Source organism: Dermochelys coriacea, chromosome 2, assembly GCF_009764565.3.
Source record: "Dermochelys coriacea isolate rDerCor1 chromosome 2, rDerCor1.pri.v4, whole genome shotgun sequence".
Classification (NCBI taxonomy): Eukaryota; Metazoa; Chordata; order Testudines; family Dermochelyidae; genus Dermochelys; species Dermochelys coriacea.
The window spans coordinates 90930270-90947797 of NC_050069.1; the positions used below are offsets into that span (position 1 = coordinate 90930270).

General features: G+C 38.7%; 1 protein-coding gene across 2 annotated transcripts in view; it reads left to right on the plus strand.

Annotated features, from left to right (window-relative positions):
- The window catches only part of RAB31 (RAB31, member RAS oncogene family), a 99183-nt gene extending 88154 nt beyond the window's left edge, over positions 1-11029 (plus strand). For both annotated transcript variants that reach the window (XM_038392495.2, XM_038392496.2), the window contains exon 7: positions 5908-11029. In XM_038392495.2, the coding sequence (XP_038248423.1) occupies positions 5908-6005 (98 nt within the window). In that variant the 3' untranslated portion in view covers positions 6006-11029. The remainder of the gene's footprint in view (positions 1-5907) is intronic.
- Positions 11030-17528: the final 6499 nt, after the last annotated feature.

Genomic DNA, 17528 nt, shown 5'->3' on the forward strand with positions numbered 1-17528 from the left:
ACTCCCTCCCAGGAGCTGTGTTTGCTACCTGGTTCCAGTGCAGACTTGCTATTTAAGGTGATGACTTTAGTTATTGTACCTGCTACCGCAGAGGTTCAATTTCTAAACTTCCCCATTGAGGTGGGCCACTGCAGCAGTGCTCCAGTCCTAAAAGACAGGTTTCAGAGTAGCAGCCGTGTTAGTCTGTATTCGCAAAAAGAAAAAGGAGTACTTGTGGCACCTTAGAGACTAACAAATTTTTGGTGGAACCAAATGCATCCGATGAAGTGAGCTGTAGCTCACGAAAGCTTATGCTCAAATAAATTTGTTAGTCCTAAAAGAAGTGTCAGAAAGTATTGGAAGTGCAATCAGAAGTATTGCAATGCCATTAAAAAGTGCTGGAACAGCCTTCAAAGCATTCTGGCCCCACTTGAGCCCTGCACAGCAGTCATATAGCCGTAACCTGCAACAGCAGTGTCATATCTATTCTGCAGCCCAGCTGGGAGAATTCTGTCTGTTTCTGCACATTTTCAGTGCACAACCCATTTTCCTGCACCAGGTGCTGGGAAAATCACTCACCGAAAAGCATTTTTAAACGGAACAAACCGTTCAAACCATAATGTTTCTGTAAAGAAGGTACAAGGGAGGTGAGCTGTAAAAACTCCCACAAAAAAAATGCACACATTTATGTCAACTAAACCAGCTATGTACAAAGACACAAAGCTAGAGCAGAGGCCGCACAAATCAGGAGTGAGGAATGCTCAGTAACTTAATAAAAACCCAAACCCTATGAATTTCCAAAAATACAGTAGGAACAGGAAACTCAATAGACCACAACAGAAAAACTAAAACAAATATCCTAAACTAAAAAATATTTAGTATTTTGTTCCATGTAAAAGAACTGTAACAGCTTATATCCAAGGCTGTGATGAAAATCCATAATTTTAGGACCTATGTTTAACACATGGGTTGGGTGAAGTAATAGCTATTGTACTCGTGTCTTTGCAAGGATGTAAACCTTTTTTCCTTAAATTGAACTGTAAGGAACTTTCAGCCTTCCACAGACAGAGTCTTGCACAATCCCATGTCACAATCTATAATCTTATTACAAGTACCCAGGGATTTATACTTGGAGCTAATTATTGGGCTTATTTTGCAAGAGCAGAACCTTAGATAATTCTGTGGACAGCCTCATTCTTAAATTTCTGTGCTTTAATATTTTAAAAAACGTACATGTATTATTATTTTGGTAATAATGGCGCAATACTGTTTACATTTGAGTATTAGATTCAAAAGGGAGCTTTAGTGGGTCTACAGAGCATCTTTGGGAACTGATTTTACTCATGCAGCTGCTCCCTCCAAAGGGGACCCTTTCTCTGTGTTCCAGGCCCTTTTGTTGTCCCCCAGTCCTTGTTCTCTCCCTCTTGCTTCCTGCCCTATACACTAGAACCTCAGAGTTAGGAACAGGCCAGTCAACCGCATAGCTCATTTGGAAGTGGAAGTACGCAATCAGGCAGCAGCAGAGACAAAAAAAGGCCAGAAAGCACACACAGTACGGTACTGTGTTAAACGTAAACTACTACAAAAATAAACGGAAAGCAGCATTTTTCTTCCACATAGTAAAGTTTCAAAGCTGTGTTAAGTCAATGTTCTGATGAAAACTTTGGAAAGAACTACTATAACATTTTGTTCAGAGTTACAAACATTTCGGAGTTACGAACAACCTCCATTCCCGAGGTGTTCATAACTCTGAGGTTCTACCGTATTTCTTTCCTTTCTACACCATTTCATTTTGCCCCCTCCCAGCCCCTAATTCCCCCATCTCTTGCCTCTTGCACCCTCACATTGACAGCCTCTGAACTTAAGCTCCCAGAATTCTGGCTCTTTACCCTGTTAGTTTGTAGTTCAGGAGTAGAAGTCAGAACGTTGTCAGATTTTGGAGTATACCCTCGACTGTCATTCTGGGCAGCCCCAGCCCAATTCAAGCACACTTGAGAACGGAATAAAGTTGATTTGATGCTCCCCCTTTGCCAAACTGAGGAGTTACATGACAGAGGCTTGACTATATTAACATTCCTGCTCCTGAACTATCTTTGGTTGCCTCAGTTTTTCATGCACCAAGCCATGCTCACTTGAGGATCTCAAGACTCATGCATCTGTGTCTAGAAGTGAATGTTTATAAAACAGCCTGAGTGTATAAAATAAAAAATGAAATAAAGCAGTTTGCCTGAAGGCTTTTTTATCTGTACTTCTCCACATATAAAAAATCCTCTAAACACTAGCAAAGATAAAACAAATATTCCAGTAATTAAAATGACAAAACCTATTTTTAAAGCAGAGCACTTAGAAACAGCAGTGATGCAAACTACAGAAAACTTAAGGTTGATTGGATCACTCCAGTAGAAGCATACAAAAGTTCCAGATTTCTCCAGTTCCAACTCAAGAGTTCTTGGACAAATGCATTTATATTTCTTCTTCTCTGTGAACCTGTTTGTTTCATCTGGACTTCTAAAGCATTATATCGATTTGCTCCAGCCAACTGGTTATGTCATGGTAATATGTATTCTTCTCTACAATACTTGGAGAGGAGACCAGGTCTGTGGTCTGGATTGATATTTCTGTTTAAGGAACAGAACAGTTCCATCTCCTCTGGTGGTATATTGTGAACAGAAATTACCAAGCAGGGCAGTTCTGGTTAGATGGTAATTAGTCATTTTTAAAAACTGTTTCAGTGAATGTATTTTTCCATGAGACTAGTGTTACTAGATTGCTAGTCCAGAACATAGCTCTCTTAACATTATCTACAGAACATCTATAGCATAGATGGCATCAGTTTAGGCTTCCCAACACATGTAATGTGCTTCACTCCTGTTCTGGAGGGACAACCTAAACAGATGAGAGAGTAATTTATTCTGTAAACCAATTCAGTTCTTGATTTCTCTGCTGATCCTGCTTAGTATGCAAACTAGATCCAACTGGGGTTTTGTGATATGGACACTATGTCTATTAAGAATTGAATGGAGACCACCAAATATCTTTCATATAGTTAAAACTTGTGGTCACCACTGACTTGGATTTGCAGCTAGGGCTCATCTTTCCCCTACTAATCATCTGGATCTTTTTGCCAGCTCTCTAAAACATTCTTTATGTGTTACTGCGTCTGCTATGAAATTACCTATTAAAGAGACCTGAAATAGACAATGCTTTGAGCCCAAGTATCTTATTTTCTTTCTAAAGTCTGCCAAACAGATTTCAGGCTCTAATCATATTCTCCAGCTCGTCTACTTTGTAATGGAGAGATGTTTTCTCAGATTAACCCTTGCTCCATACCCTGGATACTAGAAGAGACTGACCTCAGTTTATTTCTCACATTGTGAGATTGATTCTATCTCAATACATTGAATTTTACACTAGTGTAACTCAATTGACTTCACCGTTGTTACTCGTGATAACTCACTCAGATCCTAGGAGTCCCTTGAGCAGAGACAAGTTTTTTGATAAGATTAAAAATATTTAGTTCCACAGTATCATCTGGATTTAACAAAATCTTGGCAGTAATGATGATGGGAAAACTTGTATACCAAAAAAATATCAAAACCACAAGACTGAAAAGGAGTTTGAAACATAGTTGCCTTTTATTGAATTAACAGAACAACAACAACAACAACATAGATTCTCCATAAAGTTACTCTACTTGTTGCACTTTAATTTATGACAGCACCAATCGCAGCATGTGTAGAGATTTCTTTTTTGTATTATTTTGTATTATTATTATTATTATGCCAATTGTTATTGTATTTTATATTGGTATGAAAAACCAATAATAAAATAAAGGCAATTCACAGCGTGGAGTATTGTGTCCTATTCTGAACTGGACAAAATAATTGCTGACTTTGGTCAGCCTGCAACATTCTCCTCCAATGGCTTCTTATTGGGTGTGATAGTTCAGAATACTCACAGTTTTAAACTCACTAGTACTGTGAAGCTCAGGCTGAAAAATAGATAGAACCAATATAATAAAATGTTTACAGTGGATTTCTGAAACAGTCTCTAAATAAACTTGCCCATCTACACTCTCCTCTTCAAACTTGTTGTTCAAAGATCCAAACCTTGAGAAAACATTTGCTTAATGGTATATTATGGAAATTAAGTTTACACATTCCAACATTCTTAACTGTATTAGGCTCCCAGAAAAACTGGCAGGGCTCCAGGGTCAACTGGAACCAAATTCAGATACTTTAGAAACATCATGAGCTCAGTGCAGTCTCCATGTTTCCAAAATATTATCATCACCCTCTTGGGAAACCTTTCTCAAATATTAAGCTCTTCTTTTTATAACACCTAGAATACCATCCTCAGTGCCACCATACACTAACCAAACTCATTCATGTAACATTCTTACCTGCTGTCATTAGAGCCATCAGGTTCTTACTTTCCCTAATTCTAGACCCTAGTTTTCACGAGTCACTCCTGATATGGCTGCATTGAAATACCAGGCTTGTTAGTTGCAACATAGTTAATGGGCATATTCTGTGTCACCTGTATGCAGCTCGCCGATGAAACAGAAGTAACAGCAGAATTGAAGAGGCATACAGGAAGAGACTTAAAGCAGCAGGCCCTTGCCATGCATTAGAACCCCAGTTAGGGCTGAAACTTGTGTTGTTGTTGTTGTTAAATTCAAATACATTTAAATAAGAATCAAGAACCTGGGCTTATTAGACAAGCAAAATCATCTGCTGGGGAGCTGAGGGAACCAAGAAACAGAGGGAGGGATTCTATTAAAAGAATGGTTTTGTTTCACCTTTCCATTTATTGTTCATGTTTGCTTGTTTACAATGCTTTTGTGCTTTGGAGAGCTCTGGGGTACAATAAACGTATGCATTGAAAACGTAGATGATTTAAACTCTTGCTAAACTAGAACTATTTTTGTTCAAGTGGGAGAGATAACAGAACCTGTGCCTTTTAATAGTCTTACAAGTTCTTAATATCTTTCCTGATTGAAGTAAATGTATAACAATGTCAGTGTTACAAGTGCTTGCTTCTGTATAAATCCATGGTACGGCCACATCTTGAATACTGCATGCAGATATAATCACCCCATCTCAAAAAAGATATATTGGACTTGGAAAAGGTTCAGAAAAGGGCAACAAAAATGATTAGGGGTATGGAATGGCTGCCATATGAGGAAAGATTTAAAAGACTGGGACTTTTCAGCTTGGAAAAGAGATACTAAGGGGGGATATGATAGAGGTCTATGAAATCATGACTGGTGTAGAGAAAATAAATAAGGAAGTGTTGTTTACTGCTCCTCATAACACAAAAACTAGGGGCCTCCAAATGAAATTAATAGGCAGCAGGTTTAAAACAAACAAACAGCTTTTTTACAAAACCCACAGTCAACCTGTGGAACTCCTTGCCAGAGGATGTTGTGAAGGCCAAGACTATAACAGGGTTCAAATAAGAACTAGATAAATTCATGGAGGATAGGTCCATCAATGGCTATGAACCAGGATGGGTAGGGATGGTGTCCCTAACCTCTGTTTGCCAGAAGTTGGGAATGGGCGACAGGATGGCTCTCTTAATGATTACCTGTTCTGTTCATTCCCTCTAGGACACCTGGCGTTGGCCACTGTCAGAAGACAGGATTCTGGGTAAATGGACCTTTGGTCTGACCCAGTATGGCTGTTCTTATGTTCTAAATGTCCCCAATTGACAATCAGTATATATTTTTAAAAATGGGACAAAGCCTCCTTTATATACCAAGATATAAACTAAAGAATCAAGGTAGAAACTACATGGAAAACAATTGTTTCACATTCAAATCTGACTTAAATAGTTAAATTGCAAACTAAGCAATTCTTTACTAATATCTCTGTGTGTTTTTCTACAGCAGAATATTTAATTTAGTATTTTCTTCATATATTTTAGGTCGGCAAATTCCACCCTTGGACTCTCATGAAAATGGCAACAATGGAGCAATCAAACTTGGAAAGCAGACTACACAGACGACTAGACGGTGCTGCTGACCCAATATGACCTGTTTTGATTTACTTGAAAAAAATAAAATAAAATGCCATTTGCTTATTCATTGAGCAAAGGGCTTTACAACCTCAGAGGCATGGCACCTTGCCTTGAAAGCAATCATTTCAATACAGTGTGCCAATAAAAATGCAAGGATCATAAACAGAAAGGATTTGGCAAAACCTAGATGGAAAATCCTCCCTAGAATCCTGCCAAAATTCCTGAGTCAAATTACTCCAATTCTCTGTTTAAACCAATGACTGTTAACTTTTTTTAAATAAAATGGCTTTTTACATAGAAACGTTAGATTTGCTGTAAAATCTCTCCTCTTACATGAGAGTGGACTCAATGTGTTTTAAATTAATCTTTAGAGGAATATAGTGCATACAATTTAAAACCTGAACTTTGGGCTGCATACTTGTCCACCTTTGCTTTTAGCTAGGCTCCTTTTCTGTGACTTTTCTAGAGCTGTAGTTTTGTCAGATGATTTGCTCAACTATCATCAAGAAATGGATTGAAGTTGGGAACTAGAAAAATGGATCCAACATGAGAGAGAGCCCAGTTTTTACAGGCTGTGAATCAGGACAGAATTTGGCCCAACATGTAATGGATAGCCTGGCAAAATGTCAACTGAGAGACACACTTTCCGCAATCTGCATGTACCTGAAGGATGGAATTTCCACGGAGGAAGAGGAATTGTTTAGGATGGCTGTAAGCAGATGGAGCTCCAGTTCTGGTCCAGAAATAATCTACACCCAACCCACTACATTTAATCAAAATGTACTCACTTTCCAGGGCTTAGGTCTTATTAATAACAATTGCAACAAAATGCAAACACCAACCTACTCCTGTGTGTTGCTAGGATTTCCTGCAGATGCTTCACTGCCCTAGGCCACCATGCCCTCTGCCCAAAGAGGTATCCCACCTCCTTCATTTCCAAGATGGAGTCACACCTGCCACAATGAGTCAGCAGAAATCCATTCTTGTCTCCCTCCAGGGTTCCGTCAATGGATTAATCCTGCCACCTGCTGTTAAAGTGTTATAAGGGAGTATGGTATAGTCTGCGGTCATGGGGATGAAATTAAGAAAAGAAATTATGTAGTTTTTTCTAAAGGTGAGGTGTGTTCAATTGTGGAATTGTCTGCAGGTCGTTTGGAAGTGGTATGGAACTCTCTTTGCTTGAGACATTTAACATTAGATTGAACAAAGCACGAGAAAACACAATGCAGAGAAAAATCCAGTATTTGGAGTTATGGACTAGGTGACTTAAAACTGTTGGTCTGTTCCATCTAATGTTTTGGTTCTGTGATTGATAGAGTAGGTAAATTATTTTTTTCTCTTCTCCACTAAATTTAATGATGAGCTAAAGCAGAGTAAGAAAAGCCAAATTCATCGTACAACATGATACATTTTTGCTTGTTAGAAACATTTGACCTTTTAGCACATTTGTTATACAACAGTGGAGGAGTTAATTGAAAAGTAAACACAAGAGAAAAATTATGTCCAACTAAGGAGAGAGAATATATATCATTTACTGGCAGGATGTAGCTGGAACTACATACTTATAAAGAAAAACAGATTCTTACTGTTTTGTTGTGCGTCAATGCAGTGGCAGAGGTAGTCTGGGGGAGGGAGGGTGACTCCTACACCATAGTAGCTGATAGGTGTATGGGTGCCACCTTTTAAAGCCAACGGGAATAACTGAAAGTGGCATCACCAGTGACTCCCTAGCTCCACCACTCCTTAAAACTTGGCTCTGCTACTGAGTGAAGGTGGTGGTAGGATAGTATTGATTATTTAGGGCTTGGTCCAAGCCTGATTGAAGTCAATGGGAATTTTTCCATGGACTTCAATGGGACTTAGATCAGGCCCTTAGTCATTGTAGTGCTAGCTTATTTACTGGGCTAAAGAAATACTGAACTGATCAACAACACAAATTAATGTTACTTAAGGGACTAATGTTCATCTTGCTACAGGCAGCTCCGCTTACTAAGCATAAAAAGGCAGAGTCTACAGCTAGCTACGTATTAGGGAAAGATGGCAAGGCTATTTACAAGTGTTCATTTTTTAATAAAATGTTTATTGGTTTTGTGCTATATTAGTCGTGCATAAAACTGATTTTTAACTTCTTTTCATAAACCTAAATGTGGCCAACTTCATTTTCACATGACATCTCAAACCCATTAAAATCTGCTTGAGATGGCTGTAAGCTTCTTCAGGCAATTCTACAGTTGCCTTGTAATCTCAGATTTAAATAAGAACTGGCAAATGATGGCAATCTGTGTGATATAGATTTTGTATTAAAGTGCATAACCAGCTTTCACAGCTAGCACTGAGTTATATGTGGATCAGAAACAGATCTGAGTCTTCTTATGTTAAATTGTTTGAAGTTAGAAATTGTGGAGAGAACTTTCTGGCTGATACAGACTTGCAAAATTCTAGCATTTCCAAACAGGTTTACATTAGATATTTTTACATTTCAGGAGGCCAAATCCTGAAGTCCTTATTCTGTTTTTATTCAATCAAATCTCTTAAGTCAATACAAGTTTTGGCTGAATACTGTTTCAGAATTTGGATTGTGGTCAGTTTCAGTATGAAGGCAGAGATGAGAGAATAACAGGTCACTGTAATATAAAGTGTACCTATGGTTTTCTTTGGATGCAAGAGTAGCCTCCAAATATTATTCCTCACAGCCAGTGTTTTTTCAGTCTTGAAATGTTTTATTCTGTATATTGGAATGAGGTTATGGCTTAGTTTAGGAGCATATATGTTTGATAAATCATGATGATAGCTTTTTGTGGTTGCTCTTTTTGTTTGTGAAATGTTGCCATTCTTTTTAAATACTTGGGAAAAATTACAGAATACCAAAAATTAACTCAGAGCCATAAGTCTCAAAGCAACTATAATTCTAACCAATTGTAGTTTAAAAAACTGGCTGATTTAAAAACAAAAAAAGCTACTATACAGAAGATCTGAATCTATAACTAATCTCCTCTAATAATAATAATGCAGCACGTCTGTGTGAGCCAGCTAGACTGGACTTGTCAAGAGACTGGCTTCAGCAGGACAGCCAGTAGCTGGGCTAAAGCATAAGCTGCAATTTGAGTATGTTATATGGAGTCTTTGTATGCACCATAACTCAAGACTGTGACCATCCAGTTGCAAGTGGCATGTTTTCTGGTATGTCATGAATTAGTTACTTTAGAAAAATTTTATTAAGGAATAGTTTCCATATATGCTGTGTGTATGTGTAGATATATAAATATCGTTTTATATTTTGTTATAGTGACACACAGTACTTTTTCACTGCTATATCTGGTTCACATATACAGCATATTGTATTCTGTGGTATATATATAATTAGTGATCATTTCACCTTTATGAATTTAAGGTTGAAGATAGAAGGTAGCAATAAGAGGGAGATATATGTAGGTTGTTGACTTGATGACTTGCCATTTTAAAGCATTAAATGGCATATTACTGAATATAAGTTTGCCATGCAGGACAAGGAAATCTGGAGAAACAATTATGATCCATTACCTGGCACCAGTAGGTGCAATAGTCATACCCTCAAAAATGAGATTAATTAGCTGATTATTTTTATTCGTGGTACAACAGGTCAGTCTGAAGTGCTGCATCGTAACATAGGTCTACGTTATTTAATAACAAAAACTACCTATCATTATTTCCTGATTTTATGTTGCTCTTCACTGTACGTGGTATTTATCATGACTAGATAGCTTGTACATGAAAGCACTCTGATTCGTTATCAGACCTTGATTACATTGATTATATATATTACTAATATCCTACCCTTAATTATTTAAACCAGATCCAGTGACCAAATGTCAGTGTAAAGTTGTGTGCTAAGTACTATCACTCTGTTTGTTTATGTAAGGGCTTTGACTGGGCTGGACCCACTCGCTGCATGTATGGGATGCTGCAATCTGTTAATACTTTATCTTATGTTTACACATTAATTGTATAATATCTAATAAGATTTTTGCCTAAAAAGTAGTTTTGTTTTTATTTAACCTACAGTGATCAATACTAATAAATATTTTAAATACTTCTGATTTTGAAACATCTTTGGGTTCAATAGAGCAAACAAAAAAGTCACAGATCTCCAGAACAACATGATAACGCTCTCATGTCTTTCTCTGGCATTTGTGAAGAGGGCTATCACAAAGTCCATGCACTGCTCAACTCTCCCTCCCTGTTCTTTACGAGGACATTACATAAGGTTCATTGCATGCTGGACAGGATGTTTTAGCTAATTCTAGTTAGGCAGTTTGGATGCATATACCAGTAGTACTTTACATTATTACAGTCCTGTATTCTAGGAGTTTTTATGATCTGGGATCCTACACTTGTTTGTGAAGTTTACTAACTTAAAAAAACCCCATATTTCCATTTGAACACGACAGATTTTATCCCCTGTGTTTGAAGCAAATTGTTGACATTTCATACTTCAAAAGTACTACAACTTCAATCTCCTTTTGCAAGGAGTGTCATTCTGCTCATAGCTGTGACCTTGTAAGAGATCAGGACAATAAGTCTGATGAAATACTTTGTGTTTACTTCCGACCTCCACCTCCTCATTCTTATCTGTTAAAGTGTTGAGGCTACAACCAGGTTGTGAAATGTGCATACCCCTGAAAGGCAAACCTTAAGCTCAGCATCAGGCATTGTTTTCTCCTTGGCTATGTTTATATTCTCCTTGACTATGTAATCTTCTTAAAAGCATTAAAACATGAGTGGAAGGGTAAAATGGCTAAAAGTAGTTGTATGAATGCCTCTAATAATTAATGCAGGTGAGTTCTTAAGGACTCAGTTTTAATAATAGATATATTTGTGCATAGCAGTGTTCTTGATCATTACTAAGATCAGCTTTTGTTTAGGTAAATTATTAAACTTCTGGACCAGTGATGACTTGATTGCTTATTTGGACATTGTCTTTCACTACAAAAATTAAATTCTTTACTGGAAACCATGTTATTAGTGGCCTGGCAACAAAGGGTGTGAGAGTTGAAAAGGATATACAATAGTCAATATATTAGTTTTTTTATGCTGAAAAGCTGAATTCAAATGTTCTCTCCATATTAAGTATTTTTCATATTGCAAAAATGTTCATATTTCTACTCTCTTGATTCTAGCATGCAGTTTGGCTCACTACATTGGCCTCCCCTTTGTTCCTCAGACATTCTTATCAACTGCTGGAAATGGCCCACCTTGATTATCACTACAAAAGGTTCCCCTCTCCCCCCCCACCCCCGCTCTCCTGCTGGTAATAGCTCACCTTACCTAATCACTCTCATTACAGTGTGTATGGTAACACCCATTGTTTCATGTTCTCTGTGTATATAAATCTCCCCACTGTATTTTCCACTGAATGCATCCGATGAAGTGAGCTGTAGCTCACGAAAGCTTAAGCTCAAATAAATGTGTTAGTCTCTAACGTGCCACAAGTCCTCCTTTTCTTTTTACGTGGGCTCTGTACCTTTCCAAACTGTGCCTTGTCAGTACTATGTGCTTCAGCCAGTATGAGCACTAATACATTATAACAACGACAGGGCCTGGGTGTATTTTTGTTTTTTGGTAATAAAGAGTAGTTATTAAGGATTACCCATAACCAACTGACAAGATTTGAAACACAGCAGTCCTAGTCTACCTTCAATGCTAAATTGTGTTTAACGTCATGTTTGTTAACACATGGTCTAACACAATGTCCAAGTGTAGACAAGTAGGGTAATATGCTGGAGGGATTTGTGGAAGCTCCTTGGTAAATTTCTGCTGCCAAATTAAAAAGAGGGTTGAGGTGGTTTGGCAGCCTTTGATGGATTTTCCTTCTCTGAATATTGCTAACATGCCTCTGAACAGGGATTGCTTTTATCCCTGAGGCTCATAAAGGTGATTTAGAGAAGGATGTTTTTCTTTTGAAAATACCAGACGAGTTTTCTGAGTGAGGATACACCAGTTGCCCTAAAAGGTCTGTGCCCCACGCTCATTTCCAACAACACATGCCAAACACAGTGCTGTACTATTAGTATACTCTGTTGTATATTATAGGGAAAAAATATAAATGTTTCCAGTGAAGTGCACTTAGTTGTAAGTTTATTTGCCTAGTGGTGTTGTCCCCTTGATTATGTTAAATGTTTTGTTTAAATTGGAAAATAAATTAGTTGACTCCCCACTTCCACACTCTTCTTCTTCTCTTCAAGTACAGCACTTCTGGGACTTAGGATTTATTACATACTAAGAGGGGAACATTTTTGTGGGAGTTCCTTGATTCCCTCCCATTTTGTGGGAAATCTGTGGCAGACTTGATTGGCAGAGGTAAGTTACCACTTTGATGCCTAAATGTTCAGGGTTGGGAAAAATGGGCATATTCTGCTTGTCCAAGCAACCTGATTGTTGGGGGGTAGGGTTGGATTTGCATAACGTTTTGCTTTTAGTAATTTTTGTCTCTGAAAATTAATGAATGAATGAGTTTATGTCAAAATTTCTGCTTTGGTGTTTGAAATATGGTGAAATTTAGGTTGAAACAACGTGTACAATTAAAAGTCTACACTTGTGATCTTCAACGTGTAAATATTATGCTGACAAACACCCAATGAAAGACGCAATGTGTATCTGAGTGAAAGAGCAATGATTGCAACATGGGTGATATGGTGCATTTCGAAATCCTTTCCCAGTTTGCTAGCTCTGTAGAAATGAAGTTATCAGCAAGCCTAGAATTATTTCTGAATATCACAAATGTAATCCCTGCCAACATTCATCATTAATTTACAGTGTAGGTATTTACCACAAAAAAACATTAAATGAATGCTAAGGATCTGCTGTAAACCCAAAGAAAAACATACATTCACAGTTAAGGCTTTATTTCTATAGTGCTAGGTATTCTTTGCAATGTGCAAGATGTTCCTGGCAACGTTCCTTTTAGAAACTCCATTAGCCGCCTAGGTTTTGCTGCTGCAGCAATTATTCATTGTTCTGAGAGGGCACTTCCCCTCTGAAGGCGGCAATGTGGATGTTAGGTGGACATCTAAACCAGCACATCTTCCCTGTGTTGGAGTCTTTGAAACTAAAAACGTGATCAGTCTACCTGGGGCAAAGATTCCTCAGTAGGAGACGTTTCTTAAAGGACGATGGCATGGTTTTGTGACCATTTTGAATATGCAAAGGAATTTTAAGGCTTCCCAGTGAGGTGGATAGGTGAACTCAAAATGATCCAGTTTTATTTGAGTCCAGAAAAAGGCCTCTCAGCAGACACATTAGTTTCCTAACATCAGCAGGACCTAACATGCTGAAGTGTTTTTTGTTAATAATGCTTGAGAAACATTTTGTTATTTTGTTTCAAAATGCCAAAGTTTTGATATTTTTGGTGTGGAATTCCTGGAGAGGGAATGCTTTGCATGGAAGCAGGACAAAATTGGAAGAGTCACTTTTGCTAAAAGAAAACCCTTTCACTTGCAAAGTGTTGACCTGCAGAAGAAGAAAGAAACGGTGATGCTGCAGAAGGTTTCCTGTGCTGTGTGTGGCAGTCCATTGGAGCGGGGGATGCGGAGGGAATGCAGGGGTGTTGTGCAAAATGTAAAATTTGGGGGTTAATAAAACAAGGGAATTCAAATTTTAAATGATAAAAAAAGAAATGGATACAAACCTGACAAATATGTGCCAAATGGATTTGCACTGACTGATTTGAAACCACAGCATGTAGTATATTCTGAAGTGCTGGCTACTGAAGATATAAAGGCTTAAAAGTAATGAAATGGCCATCAATGAAAAATAAACTGGAGGATTTTTTTTTAGGGGATATCTGATGCCTTGCAAAATCAACAAGACTTGAGTCCTCAGGCTATCAGTGCCAGCATGTAGGCATTTATCTGGTATCTATTCGAAGCACAGAAGAGTGAAAAGTGCATGCCACTGCAGAAAATTGCATCCTTCCCTGTGTGATAGGCATGGTTTAAAAAAATTATAGGGCCTGGAGCAGCTACCAGATTGGAAACAGAACCTTTGTCAACTGACATTATTTCACATCATGTCAGAGACAGGAATGAGGATGTCTGGCTTTCAAAACTCAGCAAAAGTGACTACTGTACTTAGCAAATCAGCTTGATGAGTCAGCTAATGTCACTGGTGCGTCACAGGATCTAGAGTTTGTGCGTTCTGTTTCTGATAGCTCTGTTGGAGATGACTTACTTTTTTGTAAAGCCTTGCCAGATCGCACAAAAAGAAACACTTATTTAGGCCATTTCGGAGAGCAAAGATTTCCACATTCAATCTGCATTACACTGGAGATTTTCTCACCTCCTACATCAGGGGTTCTCAAACTGAGGGTCGGGACCCCTCAGGGGGTTGTGAGGTTATTACATTGGGGGGGTCGCGAGCTGTCAGTCTCCTCCCCAAATCCCGCTTTGCCTCCAGTATTTGTAATGATGTTAAATATACAAAAAAATGTGTTTTAATTTATGAGGGGGGTCTCACTCAGAGGCTTGCTATGTGAAAGGGGTCACCAGTACAGAAGTTTGAGAACCACTGTTCTACCTGGTACTGCGAGGCATAATTAAATCCTGACCGTAAAAGTGCTAAGTAAGTGATAAGCATTATTTAGGCAAAAGTGGCTTTTTTGATTTCACAAACATTCACATAATAGAAAATGTGCGGTATGAAAATGTCACTTTTTTTCAAGTCTCCCAAATGTTGCCATTTATGGAAGTTTTAGAACATTTAAAACAGGCACATTTTTATCAAAATGTTTATTACCATACCTATTTTCCCAGAAACTGATCTAGTTACTAATAAGTCTAAGGGGCCAGATCTAGAGGTGTTCAGAGCAGTGCTAAAATACCTGGAGGTACGGCATAACTCCCTTGACCCTGATTCTCCACTGCGTCCAAGCCAGGGCCAGCCCTAGACCAACTGGCGCCCCAGGTGAGGAGCATCTTTGATGCCCCCCCTCCATTTGTTAAATGTTTGAATACCTTATTTTTTATTGCATTTGTAGCCCATTTCACGACTTTGATGCACAATTTGCATGCATGATTTATCCCTGTCAAATAAGACTATAAATTTGCACACTAGGATCTGTACATCTGTATTTATTCATGCCATATATAAGCAAATAAAAAAGTCATTTTCTCTAAACTTATAGAAACTTTTTAATTTTAAGAATAACTGAAATTTACTAACATCAAGAAATTGAACTGTGCCCCAACATTAGGTGGACCTGTATTGAATAGTGCTTTCTATACTGGGCTCCTGAAGGCTTCCTTGGGGGCATCTTTTATTTTCCATGGGGGAAAACAGACAGTGTTAGGGAGCTCAAAAGACTATGTTCCGGAGTCTTAGAAAGTCATCAAACATTACGTGGTAAGCATGAAAAAAGAAGTAACAGTATATCTTTTATATTGTTGTGTAAATAGGGGTTTGATAGATATCTCTGGCGTATCATTAAATATGTCCTTTGTTAGTCGCTACTTACACTCTTCAAGTCGTAAAACAAAAGTACACTTTCACAATTGTACACTAAAACAAGGTTCGTGATATCACAGCGGGGCTGTCACTTCAATTCAGTTCGTTCTGATATCTCACTGACTGACTGGCAATGTTCCACCCCTTATATACTTGCAAGGGTGTGGCTGACGCTGCATTCTAGTAAGTTTGAGGAAAATGTAGTTCTCAGAAAGCTGGAAGGTTCCACGAGATTCTACAACAGTCCAGAACATTCTAGGAGGTCAGTGAAAAATGAATCCAGATACGGAATACCTGAAACATTTTACTTCAACATTCTATTTTCCCTTTTGTCGCTAACAACAAAATCAGCACCCCAAGCCCTGCACCCCCAAAGCCTGTCACCCCAGGTGGACCCCTGCCCCTAAATCCGGTCCTGCTCCAAGCTGTGGAGAGTAGTAGCAGCAACAAGCCAATTCTGGCTTCTTGATTCTTACCAGCCCAGCAGCAGATATTAGAGCAGCAGAAGAGACTGACTTACGATCCCAGTAAAGGATCAGGCTCAGTGGAGTTACTCTGACATACCCGCTCCTTCTTTTTATGCCTCTGCAAGGGGAATACTTCATCTGCTCTCTGAGTCACAAAGTAGCCTGAGTAGACAGGACAATTTGGCCTATTAGGTTTTCCTTTCCTCCTTCCTTTTATGCTTATACGTTTATGCTTATAATTAAGCCTCCCTCTAACATAGACTTTTAAAGACAAGATTCTGATCTATAAGACCACCTGTTTATTTTTATATAATTTCCTCTTTGATCTCTGTGCCTCCTGATTTCAGTTAAGAAATTGGAATCAAGAATGTGACTGTATATCTTCTACCCCCCATAGCTCTGTTCCCATGGCCTGATGAAGAGAGGGAATGTTTGATTCAACAGTAGGTATAAATTGCAACCACTGCTCCTTGGGTTTAGTGTGCGGATGCTGGGCAAAACTGGTGACCTGTGATATGCAGAAGGTAAAACTAGATGATCTGTGTGATGTTGCACTCCATATGTTTTATGGACATATGCTTATGAGTGTAAATATAATGTAACTGGAATATGCTTTATGCAAAAGGTCTCTTGTAAGGTATCATTACAAAGCTTATAATCTACTGAGTGTGTTCATCCTATTTGTATGAATATATCATTCTTGTATCTGAAGCTAGAAATAAGAAGTGTTATTAGGAAAAGGAGTACTTGTGGCACCTTAGAGACTAACACATTTATTTGAGCATAAGCTTTCATGACCTACAGCTCACTTCATCAGATGCATTCAGTGGAAAATACAGTGGGGAGATTTATATACATAGAGAACAAGAAACAAAGGGTGTTACCATACACACTGTAACCAGAGTGATCACTTAAGGTGAGCTATTACCAGCAAGAGAGCGGGGGGAGGGGGGAACCTTATGTAGTGATAATCAATGTGGGCCATTTCCACCACTTTCTACAAGCCATTACCCTCTGATCCCACTGAGGGTTACCAAAAGAAACTACACCATTTGCTCAAGAAACTCCCTGAAAAAGCACAAGAACAAATCCGCACAGACACACCCCTGGAACCCCAACCTGGGGTATTCTATCTGCTACCCAAGATCCATAAACCTGGAAATCCTGGACACCCCATCATCTCAGGCATTGGCACCCTGACAGCAGGATTGTCTGGCTATGTAGACTCCCTCCTCAGGCCCGACGTTACCAGCACTCCCAGCTATCTTCGAGACACCACTGACTTCCTGAGGAAACTACAATCCATTGGTGATCTTCCTAAAAACACCATCCTAGCCACTATGGATGTAGAAGTCCTCTACACCAACATTCCACACAAAGATGGACTACAAGCCGTCAGGAACAGTATCCCCAATAATGTCACGGCTAACCTGGTGGCTGAACTTTGTGACTTTGTCCTCACCCATAACTATTTCACAATTGGGGACAATGTATACCTTCAAATCAGCGGCACTGCGATGGGTACCCGCATGGCCCCACAGTATGCCAACATTTTTATGGCTGACATAGAACAATGCTTCCTCA